The sequence below is a fragment of the Acipenser ruthenus genome, chromosome 3, assembly GCF_902713425.1.
Source record: "Acipenser ruthenus chromosome 3, fAciRut3.2 maternal haplotype, whole genome shotgun sequence".
NCBI classification, from domain to species: domain Eukaryota; kingdom Metazoa; phylum Chordata; class Actinopteri; order Acipenseriformes; family Acipenseridae; genus Acipenser; species Acipenser ruthenus.
Genome location: NC_081191.1, coordinates 834,516 through 847,927, shown reverse-complemented (window position 1 = coordinate 847,927; position 13,412 = coordinate 834,516). Strand labels below are relative to the sequence as shown.

The 13,412-nt window shown below is 43.4% G+C and overlaps 1 protein-coding gene across 1 annotated transcript in view; it reads left to right on the top strand.

Annotated features, from left to right (window-relative positions):
- Window positions 1-13,412, top strand: part of LOC117435379 (zinc finger protein ZFAT-like) — a 58,514-nt gene that overhangs the window by 9,473 nt on the left and 35,629 nt on the right. The window contains exons 6-7 of the mRNA XM_059010161.1: window positions 1,589-3,165; window positions 9,533-9,765. Coding sequence (XP_058866144.1) covers window positions 1,589-3,165; window positions 9,533-9,765 — 1,810 coding nt within the window. The remainder of the gene's footprint in view (window positions 1-1,588; window positions 3,166-9,532; window positions 9,766-13,412) is intronic.

The window sequence follows — 13,412 nt, the reverse complement described above, 5'->3', positions numbered from 1 at the left end:
ACTGCACGTTCTGCATCCACTGAATTGGTTGGAAGTGTAAGGCAAAGCTTTGCCAAGTTATACAGATGTGGAAATCAATTAGAAACAGTCCCAAAACTCGGTTACCCTCGAGGGCATCTGGCATACTTTAGTAAAGTCAATATATGCAGCACATTCGTTGTCATGTTATTTTTCCCATCCAATAATTTATTTTATTGGTACTTATAGTGGCTGGTCTGCATAGTAATAGATTTAAAAAAATCAATAGAATCTAAAATAACATCAGCCCAATGGGAATTTGGTCATTTTAAAAGCGTTTTTATTTCAGTAAATGTAACACATTTTCACAGAACAACGACGTCAATCCATGAAAGAGTTTAATAGCAAAATATAGTGCACAAGAACTGAGAATGGATTTTTTTTTTTTTGTTGCAAACATACCGTATATAACACTTATGGCTCCTTATGAACAACATTTATTTTATTTATTTTTTACATTATATTTAGGGTTTCCAGGTTTTCGGCATTAAAATAAAAAAAACATGAAACAGTTAACTCAAACCTAAAATGAACTACACATTTCTGTCTTGCACTAATCTTGCTTGTGAACGTGACAGAGTCACGCTGGCCAAATTAAACAAACGAGGACAATTAAGCAGACTGAAATAAATTTCAAGGTAATTTAACCCTTCCCAGCCACCATAAACTGCAATGACTGTTGTTCAATACTGAAAGTGCTGTACTGTACATATTTTCTTTGCCCATTTGCATTTGTAATATAGTAGGTGGCGTACTCTGATGCTTTAATGTACAGTAATACAGTGTTCCCTGCTGGCACCTAGAAATTAAAAAGTAATTTAACCGTTAATTATTGAGTTTGTTTCATTATGAGTTAAATGTGACTTGCATTCAGGGTCTTTTTTTTGTTGTCTGTATTTGGGGGTGCGACTTGAATTCAGGGGGTATCTTAAATTCGAGTAAACACAGTATATATATATATATAAAAAGCAGATGAACTCATCATAGGTGCTGTTTGTTGTTTTTTCCCCTCTAGAATCTGATGAAACGTAATTACCCCTTTATAAAAATAGCTCTTTTATGGCTTATGTGTTACGATTGTTTGATGGCTGCAAAAGAACAGAATAACATTCGAGTAAAACCCTGGGAAATGAGTGTGTGAATAGGAGTTCCTTCTTTTAATAATCTGGCCACTAGAGGTCTCTGTTGCATTGTTTTTGAGAGTCAAACTCATTTGTTGGTTACCTACCATTTTAAAAGTACAATTCATTTTTCAGTATAGTAATAATGTGCAACTGTCATGAGGTTTTATTACAGTAACATATACTGTTACCAATACATTTTAAAGGTGAATTATTTCAGAAAAGACACCAAATATATAAGGTATATGATGTCAACTTGTGTTTATGAATAAGATGTTTGTATGTTCTGTAGATCACTATTGCAGGCACTCACTTTAATTGTATTTGCTGCTGTGTGAGGGCCGTTAGGAATGGGACTGCTGAATTGCAGCTGGCATGTATCTAAAGTAAGCCAGCCTAGTGAAATAGTGTACTCTTGACCTATTTTTGGCATTTGTCACCTCCCCTAGGCTGGCACAAACTCAACTGAAGATCTTCACGTGTGAGTACTGCAACAAGGTGTTCAAGTTTAAGCATTCCCTGCAGGCGCACTTGAGGATTCACACCAACGAGAAGCCTTTCAAGTGCCCTCACTGTGATTACGCCAGTACAATCAAGGCCAACCTGAGCGTCCATCTGCGCAAACACACAGGGGAGAAGTTCAGTTGCCAGCACTGCTCCTTCAGCTGCCTCAGCAAAGGCCACCTGAAAGTGCACGTGGAGAGGGTGCACAAGAAGATCAAGCAGCACTGCCGCTTCTGCAACAAGAAGTACTCCGACGTCAAGAACCTGCTGAAACATGTCCGGGAGAGCCACGACATGGAGGACAGGAAGGTCAAAGACTGTTACGAGGAGATCAGTCTCCAGACCAGGGAGGGCAAGAGGCAGCTCCTGTACGACTGTCACACCTGTGACCGTAAATTCAAGAACCAGCTGGACAGGGACCGCCACATGATGGTCCATGGCGATGAAAGGCCATACGGCTGTGAGCTCTGTGATCACGGGGCCACCAAGTATCAGGCCTTGGAGGTCCACATCCGCAAGCATCCCTTTATCTACCTCTGCACTGTCTGCCAGCACAAGTTTGTCAGCTCAGTCAGGCTGAGGTCCCACATCAAGGAAGCCCATGCCCACCTGGAAGAAACCGCGGTCTTCAGCGACTCCATCAATCAAAGCTTCTGCCTCCTGGAGCCCGGGGGTGACATCCAGCCAGACGCCCTAAAGGAGAGAGAGCTGCAGATGACAGAGGAGCTGTCTCTGCTGAACGCTCAGCATGCTCTGGGTGCAGAGCTGGGGAACACAGAGGAAGTCACTACCGAGCAGTTTGCGCATGGAGTAGCTGGAGACAACCTAGAAGGGGATTTTCCAACAAAAGATGCTACTTTGACAGACATGGTAGAAAACCAGCAACACCAAGTGCACTCCGCTGAAGACAGTCAGAGCCACGAGACCACAGTATTGGACAAAGGGTATGACAAGATGGAGTTTTCTGAAGATAGTCAGATCCACAAAACCACAGCATTGGACAAAGGGGATGACAAAGTGGAGTGTTCTGAAGATAGTCAGCGCCACGAGACTACAGTATTGGACAAAGGGGATGACAAAGTGGAATGTTCTGAAGGTTTCCAACAGGAGACAGTAGATAAGCAACCACTGCAAGCAGGTGACCAACAATTGGTTGAAATCTGTACCACATTCGAGCATACCACTGATGTTATTCAACAAGAGACGTTAAACCAGAGCGCCGTGCCAAGCCAAGAGAACTTGACGGACACCCATCAGCCTAGTGTTGCAACACAGTTAGATAAAACCTTATCAAACAAAGAAGCTGAGTCTGGTGCAGACAATTCAGAAACCACTGAAGTCTTAGGAGTGACAATACAAAGCAACCTGCCCTCTAGTGGAAAAAACACCTTGACTGCAGACGCTCAAGAGGAAAGTACAGCTTTCAAGAAGATTATGGACAGCTTGCAAAAGAGACAGCTGAACATGGACCTCTTTGAGAGGATCAGGAAAGTGTATGGGGATCTGGAGTGTGAATACTGTGGTAAGATAGCATATTCTACTTTATATAAACCTTCCCTTTACACACTTAATTGTTCTTATTACATAGTGCATGGTGCTGGAAGTTAAAGGCTGGGTATCATCTTGTACCGTATAGAACCTGTATTCTCTAATTGTACAGCAAGCGTGTGATAGCTAGCGTCAAATAACCTTTTCATATTCAGTGGGCCTAAGTAAATATTTTATTTTAGAATCTGTCTTGCATTTATTCAGGTCTGACATCAGAATTGCCAGGGTGAATTGCACTGTTCCAAATGAGGCTCCCTTGCTAGGCTGTAATTCTCCAGAAACTGTGATTTCTTGATTTTTAGTCAGGGTTCTCCAATAAGGATTGATTTCGCTTTTAGCAGACCATTGCTGCATGAAAAAAGAAGTCTTGGAACCATATGACAGCTGTGTTACGTCTTGACACAACATTTAACCATTCAGAGAGTTGAAGGGGCGGGTTTTCTGTGTTAAGCACTTAGAGAGGCTAAAACATTAAAAATGACTGCTAACCAATTATTTTCAAAGCAAACATAGTGACAATGAATGCAGGGGGTCAAAATAAGCGGGCAATCGGTGCAGTCCATCGCCTAATACTAGATTTGAGCCGGCCACTTTATTAAAAAAATATTACGATTATTTTCGGGTATTCCTTTTGTTGTGAAATCTTAACAATATGTGCTCAGGTGCTTGTGAGAGATATTGGGGGTTCATGTATAAAGGCGTGATGGGATATCAGCTGAATACTTGTCAGCTGACATACAAATGCTTAAGTGCCGAGGTGATGGATTATTACACTCCGGTTTCATGCAACAGTTATGATGGTGACCAAACTTGTGTGAGTACTGTTGTGTTAAAAAAAAAATAATGATAAAAAATAAAGTTAATGCACAGTTGTATTAAAAAAATGCAGAAAAAAATAGAGCATTAACAAAATGCCCTAAAAACTTAACATAAAGAAAACAATTTAAATGAAGCAATAAGCTCAATAATTAAGCTAAAAAGGAAGTGCAAAGGTTACCATTGTTTTTTTGTGTGTGGGTGAACTCCAATAACCCTACGTTATCTCTCCCCAGTCATATCATAGAGTGCCTAAATGAGCACAGTAATTTACCATAATAAAGAACAGTAATAAAAAATGTAGAACATAAAAAAGAGCAACCAGATAGCCAAATTATTCAAATTCTTTGTCGTATTGTATATTTACATAAGAACATAAGAAAGTTTACAAACGAGAGGGGGCCATTCAGCCCATCTTGCTCGTTTGGTTGTTAGTAGCTTATTGATCCCAGAATCTTATCAAGCAGCTTCTTGAAGGATCCCAGGGTGTCAGCTTCAACAACATTACTGGGGAGTTGGTTCCATACCCTCACAATTCTCTATGTAAAAAAGTGCCTCCTATTTTCTGTTCTGAATGCCCCTTTATCTAATCTCCATTTGTGACCCCTGGTCCTTGTTTATTTTTTCAGGTCAAAAAAGTCCTCTGGGTCGACATTGTCTATACCTTTTAGGATTTTGAATGCCTGAATCAGATCACCACGTAGTCTTCTTTGTTCAAGACTGAATAGATTCAAATCTTTTAGCCTGTCTGCATACGACATGCCTTTTAAACCCGGGGTAATTCTGGTTGCTCTTCTTCCCTTGATTTAAATTCAACACTTCTCACAATATATCCGAGCATCTTGTTGGCTTTTTTATAGCTTCCCCACATTGTCTAGATGAAGACATTTCTGAGTCAACATAAACTCCTAGGTCACATGTAATGTTTATAATGCACATTTTTACTGCCTGCGTGCAGTACCTTACACTTTTCTCTATTAAATGTCATTTGCCATGTGTCTGCCCAGTTCTGAATGCTGTCTAGATCATTTTGAATGACCTTTGCTGCTGCAGCAGTATTTGCCACTCCTCCCATTTTTGTGTCATCTGCAAATGTAACAAGTTTGCTTACTATACCAGAATCTAAATCATTAATGTAGATTAAGAATAGCAGAGGACCTAATACTGATCCCTGTGGTACTCCACTGGTTACCTCGCTTTATTTTGAGGTTTCTCCTCTAATCAGTACTTTCTGTTTTCTACATGTTAACCACTCCCTAATCCATGTGCATGCATTTCCTTTAATCCCTACTGCGTTCAGTTTGAGAATTAATCTTTTATGCGAGACTTTGTCAAAAGCTTTCTGGAAATCTAAATAAACCATGTCATATGCTTTGCAATTATCCATTGTAGATGTTGCATCCTCAAAAAAATCAAGCAGGTTAGTTAGACACAATCTCCCTTTCCTAAAACCATGCTGACTGTCTCCCAGGATATTGTTACCATATAGGTAATTTTCCATTTTGGATCTTATTATAGTTTCCATAAGTTTACATAGAAGTCAGGCTTATTGGTTTGCAATTTTCCAGTCTGTCGGTACAACCCCTGTGTCAAGAGACTGTTGCATGATCTTGGCTAGCGGTTTCTAAAGAACTTCTTTCATTTCTTTGAGTACTATTGGAAGGATCTCATCCAGCCCAGGGGATTTGTTTATTTTAAGAGCTCCTAGTCCCTTTAACACTTCTGCCTCTGTTATGCTAAAGTTATTTAAAACTGGATAGGAACAGGTCGACATGTGGGGCCTTTGTAAAAACTTGTGAAAAGTAATCATTTAATATATTTGCTATTTTTTTTTTCTTTGTCTATGATTTTGCCATTTGTGACATTTAACCTCCTCTTTGAATGTTCTCTTACTGTTATAATATTGGAAAAACATTTTGGAATTGGTTTTAGCCCCCTTAGCAATATTGATTTCTATCTCTCTCTTGGCCTTTCTAACTTCCTTTTTGACTTGTGTTTGCAGTTCCAAGTACTCTTTCTGTGTACTTTGTTTTTGGTCCCTTTTAAATGCTCTGTAAAGTGCCTTTTTTCGCTGAGTATTTTTTTAAATTGATCTATGAAACCATTTTGGCCATTTTGTTTTTGATTTAGGTTTGTCTACTTTTGGGATGTAATTGTTTTGCGCCTCTAGTACTACATTTAAAAAAAAACAGCCATCCTTTTTCTGTGGATGTTTTCTCTATTTTACTCCAATCTACTTCTGTTAGTCTCTGTTTCATACCTTCATAGTTTGCTTTTCTAAAATTGTAAACCTTAGCTTTAGTCATTACTTCTGGGGTTTTAAAAAACACTTCAAATGAGACCATGTTATGGTCTGAGTTTGCCAATGGCTCTCTGACCTCTGTTTTAGTTATTCTGTCTTCGTTATTTGAAAAGACTAAATCAAGGCATGCCTCCCCTCTAGTCGGTGCCTTGACAAATTGTGTTAGGAAGCAGTCATTTGTCATTTCCACCATTTCAATTTAATCCGTCATGCTCCCCACCGGCTTCTCCCATTTTATATGGGGGAAGTTGAAATCCCCCATTAGTATGGCTTCTCCTTTGCTACACGCATTTCTAATGTCATTGTATAACAGATTATTTTGCTCGGCGTCTGAATTTGGCGGTCTGAATAGCATGCTCCTATTATTATGCCCTTTGAATTTTTGTCCATTATTCTGACCCATATTGATTCAGCCTTGTTTTCTTTGTCCATATTCAACACCTGGGCTTCAAGACTATTTCTTATGTATAGTGCTACCCCTCCGCCTCTTCTGTCCTGCCTGTCTTTCCTATAAAGTGTCTACCCACTAATATTATATTCGTCTCCATCACTCTCAGACAACCAAGTTTCTGTAAGACCTATCACATCGTAGTTACTTGTTAGTGCAGTAGCTTTAAGTTCTAACATTTTGTTTCTGAGACTTCTAGCATTAAGATAAATACATTTAATAGTTGTGTTACCTGAGTTGTTGCCCTTGTTTTGATGTGGTCTCCCTTCTGTTTTTTTGTTTTCTCCCCCCTTCCTTTCTAGTTTAAATGCTTCTGGAAAGGAAGGGGGGAGAAAACAAACAAACAGAAGGTATTTTTCCGTTGAAAGTGCTCCCGGCTATAATGTTCATGTTCCCGCCCAGCTGTACAGAATTCCTGGGGAGAACCCTGATACTGTGGTGACCTTTTAGGTTGTAATTACAGTAATTTAATCTCCATGCAGTGCAAGGTCTGACATGTTAAGAGGTCATTAGATCATTTGTTTCCCTTAGCAGTATTTGAGGTGGTCTCTGTCTGCCCTGTAGTTAGGTAGCATGCCTGCAGAATAAGCTGGAGGGTGTGGCTGTGCTTCCAGGGTTTATTTCCATGGCCTTGATTTCTGTTCTCAGTGGAAGACTGTCACAGTTCTGGTACAATGCTTATCTATTCATGTTTCTACACTAGTTAGTGGAAATACAGTATGTGCTAATATAGCTTTTCCTTTTTGCTTGCATTTATTTTCTTTTTTCCCTATTCTATTTCCATTTGAAAACACTAAAGCTTTTCAATGTAGTTATTTATTTCACTTTTGTTTTGTAGGTTTGTATATGTTTTCAATTTGTTTTTCAGTTATAGTTCTGGGCATTTGGAGTTGTCTGTGTCTGTTTCTTTGTTTGCTTTTTTTTTTGTAATGGGGAATTCATTCCACTTTCTCTTTTTTATATTCGTGATTGATTTCTTTCCCATTTTATACAACACATTTCTTTTCCCAATAGAAAGTCTATTCTGAATAAGCCCACCTATTAAGTTACTCAATAAAAAACATAACTGCTTGGTCAGTTTTACAAAATATAAATTTGTAAAATGGTACCGCTTATAACATTTTAGAAAATGGTGCTATTTATTACACTTTAAATACGTGTTTTGTATAAACAATGAGCTCCTGTTCTTTAGCTTTCTTGTATTATTTATATTTAAGGTACTTGTGTTCGCAGTTGCATACAGCATTTTGAATTGTGTTTGCTACGTACTTCATTTATAAAGTACTGATTTCCATACATGCATACAGAGAGATTGGAAATGCACGTTCACAACACTGAGGTGGCTTACAAGCCATTTGGCCAGTCTGTAGATATGCTGGTGGCCTTGTTTCATTTCTATTGTATGTTTTTTAAGCCAGAACAATAAATCTAAGTGGTAATGTTTGTTGTACACGTCTAAGGTAAAAGTGAATAATTAAACTGAAGTAAATCCTGTTCCTGTGTAATGCAGGGCAATCCACACATTTATTATGAGTGTCAAATATAATTAGAAATACAAATGCTTCAAGAGATAAGACATTGAAGCAACAGTAACAAATCAAGATATGCAGCTCAGGAGTCTATAGGCTTACTGTGAAAGGAAATTAAGACATAAAAACACGATCCTCCTAGCTTTCAACAAGCTACAGTAAATAATTCAATGGTTTATTGGTGTGAAACATTTAACAATTGCTTTTACCTCCAGTAAACTGAGGCCACCATACAAGAGAGCTGCTGTTCTAAAAACCTATATTTAGAATTGAACGCTAGATGGTTTAGTAACTTGCACAGTGAATGTGAAATACAGTGAAAACCGCTGAATGTCAGCCCTGTTAATATCACGCTTCCTTATAATGTCCTGGCCAGAATATAATGGGAGTCAATAGAAAGAATCTCAGTTAGAAGGTAACCTTGACTTACAAACATCCTCAGTGTGTCTCTGACCTGTCTCAGTATGTTTCTGAACAGTCTCAGTGTGACTCTGTCTTCGTGTGTCTCTGTCTCTGTGTGTCTCTGTCTCTGTGTCTCTGTCTCTGTGTGTCTCAGTTGAACAGTCTCTGTTTCTGTGCGTCTCTGTCTCAGTATGTTTCTGAACAGTCTCAGTGTGTCTCTGTTATTATTATTATTTGTTTATTTAGCAGACGCCTTTATCCAAGGCGACTTACAGAGACTAGGGTGTGTGAACTATGCATCAGCTGCAGAGTCACTTACAATTACGTCTCACCCGAAAGACGGAGCACAAGGAGGTGAAGTGACTTGCTCAGTGTCACACAGTAAGTCTGTGGCTGAGGTGGGATTTGAACCAAGGACCTTCTGGTTACAAGCCCTTTTCTTTAACCACTGGACCACACAGCCTCCTCCTCTGTCTCAGTGTGTCTCTGTCTCTGTGTGTCTCTGTCTCTGTGTGTCTTTGTCTCTGTGTGTCTTTGTCTCTGTGTGTCTCTGTCTCTGTGCGTCTCTGTCTCTGTGTGTCTCAATCTCAGTGTGTCTCTGAACAGTCTCTGTTTCTGTGTGTCTCTGTCTCAGTGTGTCTGTCTCTGTGTCTCTGAACAGTCTCTGTCTCTGTGTGTCTCTGTCTCAGTGTGTCTCTGAACAGTCTCTGTCTGTGTGTCTCTGTCTCAGTGTGTCTCTGAACAGTCTCTGTCTCAGTGTGTCTCAGTCTCAGTGTGTTTGTTTCAGTGTGTGTTTGTTTCAGTGTGTCTCTGATCCCTTTCTTGTGCTTGTTTCATCCCGCAGGTAAGCTGTTTTGGTACCAGGTGCACTATGACATGCACACTCGCACTCACACCCATGAGCATCTCTACTACTGCTCCCAGTGCAGCTACTCCTCCATCACCAAGAACTGCTTGAAACGGCATGTAATCCAGAAGCACAGCAACATCCTGCTCAAGTGTCCCACCGAGGGATGCGAGTACACCACGCCTGACAAGTACAAACTCCAGGCACACCTGAAAATACACACCGAGCTGGTGAGCTGTACAGCAGGCTAAATTATATAAACCGATGCGGGATCCCTGATTTGCATTCCATTTATTTTGGTTTTATAGTATGCAGTCATTAATTAATTATTACTAATTATTAAGGTTTTGCAAAAGGTTTGGCCATACCCCCTTTATCTTTCTTTGAAAGATACTGTAAAGTAAATAAATCAGAAAACAATGATTGTTCATTATTATTATCTGAAGTGCAAAAGCAGGAGGAGAGGATGAAGTGTGTCAAGGCGGTGTCCCAGGCTAAGCAGGGAGAATGGATGAAATGAGAGAATGTGGAACAATGTAAGATTGGCTGGCCAGACCTGTGGATAATGAAACAGAGGAGGATCAACTTCCTAATCAGGTCCACATATGATGATCTTCCATCACCACAGAACCTGAATATGTGGGTAGGAGAGAACCCTGCATGTCCTTTGTGTTTATCACATGCTACCCTGAAGCTCATTCTTACAGGATGTAAGGTGGCTCTGAGCCAGGGTCACTTCACTTGGCATCATGACCAGGTGCTGCGATGCTTGGCATTAGCACTGGAAAAAACTGTGTAATACGATCAACAGTTTGCCAGCAATATCAGCAATAGCTGCACACAGAGAACACCTCAACACGCCATGTTCTCCTGGTGGAGCTAACAGTGCCATGGGAGGGTTCCGTGGATGATGCATACGGGAGATGGAACAACGGGGGTGAAGAGTCCGGGTTTATCCAGTAGAGGTGGAACAGCGGGGGTGGAGAGCCCGGGGTTTATCCAGTAGAGGTGGAACAGCGGGGGTGGAGAGCCTGGGGTTTATCCAGTAGAGGTGGAACAGCGGGGGTGGATAGTCCAGGTTTATCCAGTAGAGGTGGATCAGCAGGGGTGGAGAGTCCGGGTTTATCCAGTAGAGGTGGATCAGCAGGGGTGGAGAGTCCGGGTTTATCCAGTAGAGGTGGAACAACGGGGGTGGATAGTCCGGGTTTATCCAGTAGAGGTGGATCAGCAGGGGTGGAGAGTCCGGGTTTATCCAGTAGAGGTGGGTTGTCGGGGGTGGAGAGTCTGGGTTTATCCAGTAGAGGTGGGTTGTCGGGGGTGGAGAGTCCGGGTTTATCCAGTAGAGGTGGATCAGCGGGGGTGGAGAGTCCAGGTTTATCCAGTAGAGGTGGGTTGTCGGGGGTGGAGAGTCCAGGTTTATCCAGTAGAGGTGGGTTGTCGGGGGTGGAGAGTCTGGGTTTATCCAGTAGAGGTGGATCAGCGGGGGTGGAGAGTCTGGGTTTATCCAGTAGAGGTGGAACAACGGGGGTGGATAGTCCGGGTTTATCCAGTAGAGGTGGAACAACGGGGGTGGATAGTCCGGGTTTATCCAGTAGAGGTGGATCAGCAGGGGTGGAGAGTCCGGGTTTATCCAGTAGAGGTGGGTTGTCGGGGGTGGAGAGTCTGGGTTTATCCAGTAGAGGTGGGTTGTCGGGGGTGGAGAGTCCGGGTTTATCCAGTAGAGGTGGATCAGCGGGGGTGGAGAGTCCAGGTTTATCCAGTAGAGGTGGGTTGTCGGGGGTGGAGAGTCTGGGTTTATCCAGTAGAGGTGGGTTGTCGGGGGTGGAGAGTCTGGGTTTATCCAGTAGAGGTGGGTTGTCGGGGGTGGAGAGTCTGGGTTTATCCAGTAGAGGTGGATCAGCAGGGGTGGAGAGTCCGGGTTTATCCAGTAGAGGTGGAACAACGGGGGTGGATAGTCCGGGTTTATCCAGTAGAGGTGGATCAGCAGGGGTGGAGAGTCCGGGTTTATCCAGTAGAGGTGGGTTGTCGGGGGTGGAGAGTCTGGGTTTATCCAGTAGAGGTGGATCAGCGGGGGTGGAGAGTCCAGGTTTATCCAGTAGAGGTGGGTTGTCGGGGGTGGAGAGTCCGGGTTTATCCAGTAGAGGTGGATCAGCGGGGGTGGAGAGTCCAGGTTTATCCAGCAGAGGTGGGTTGTCGGGGGTGGAGAGTCCAGGTTTATCCAGTAGAGGTGGGTTGTCGGGGGTGGAGAGTCTGGGTTTATCCAGTAGAGGTGGGTTGTCGGGGGTGGAGAGTCTGGGTTTATCTAGTAGAGGTGGATCAGCGGGGGTGGAGAGTCCAGGTTTATCCAGTAGAGGTGGGTTGTCAGGGGTGGAGAGTCCAGGTTTATCCAGTAGAGGTGGGTTGTCGGGGGTGGAGAGTCTGGGTTTATCCAGTAGAGGTGGGTTGTCGGGGGTGGAGAGTCTGGGTTTATCTAGTAGAGGTGGATCAGCGGGGGTGGAGAGTCCAGGTTTATCCAGTAGAGGTGGGTTGTCAGGGGTGGAGCTTCTGGGTTTATCCAGTAGAGGTGGGTTGCCGGGGGTGGAGAGTCTGGTTTTATCTAGTAGAGGTGGGTTGTCGGGGGTGGAGAGTCTGGGTTTATCTAGTAGAGGTGGATCAGCGGGGGTGGAGAGTCCAGGTTTATCCAGTAGAGGTGGGTTGTCGGGGGTGGAGAGTCTGGGTTTATCTAGTAGAGGTGGATCAGCGGGGGTGGAGAGTCCAGGTTTATCCAGTAGAGGTGGGTTGTCAGGGGTGGAGAGTCTGGGTTTATCCAGTAGAGGTGGGTTGTCAGGGGTGGAGAGTCTGGGTTTATCCAGTAGAGGTGGGTTGTCGGGGGTGGAGAGTCTGGTTTTATCTAGTAGAGGTGGGTTGTCGGGGGTGGAGAGTCTGGGTTTATCTAGTAGAGGTGGATCAGCGGGGGTGGAGAGTCCGGGTTTATCCAGTAGAGGTGGGTTGTCGGGGGTGGAGAGTCTGGGTTTATCCAGTAGAGGTGGATCAGCATGGGTGGAGAGTCTGGGTTTATTCAGTAGAGGTGGGTTGTCGGGGGTGGAGAGTCTGGGTTTATCTAGTAGAGGTGGATCAGCGGGGGTGGAGAGTCCGGGTTTATCCAGTAGAGGTGGGTTGTCGGGGGTGGAGAGTCTGGGTTTATCCAGTAGAGGTGGATCAGCATGGGTGGAGAGTCTGGGTTTATCCAGTAGAGGTGGGCTGTTGGGGGTGGAGAGTCTGGGTTTATCCAGTAGAAGTGGATCAGCAGGGGTGGAGAGTCTGGGTTCATCCAGTAGAGGTGGGTTGTCGGGGGTGGAGAGTCTGGGTTTATCTAGTAGAGGTGGATCAGCGGGGGTGGAGAGTCCGGGTTTATCCAGTAGAGGTGGGTTGTCGGGGGTGGAGAGTCTGGGTTTATCCAGTAGAGGTGGATCAGCATGGGTGGAGAGTCTGGGTTTATCCAGTAGAGGTGGGCTGTTGGGGGTGGAGAGTCTGGGTTTATCCAGTAGAAGTGGATCAGCAGGGGTGGAGAGTCTGGGTTCATCCAGTAGAGGTGGGTTGTCAGGGGTGGAGAAACTGGGTTTATCCAGTAGAAGTGGATCAGCAGGGGTGGAGAGTCTGGGTTTATCCAGTAGAGGTGGGTTGTCGGGGGTTCGTTGCATATTCCATGACTCTGCTTCTCAGAGATACTGGACTCAGTGGATAGGAGTTGTGACGTGTAGTGACAGCTCTATCCAAGGAGGCAGAGAGAAGTAGCAACTGGCTGTGGTTAAGGAGGAAAGAGGCCAGTTAGTTTAAGGAGGAAAGCGAGGTGATGGGTGAAGTTAACCTCAATGAAAACGAATGGATGGCTAAAGTA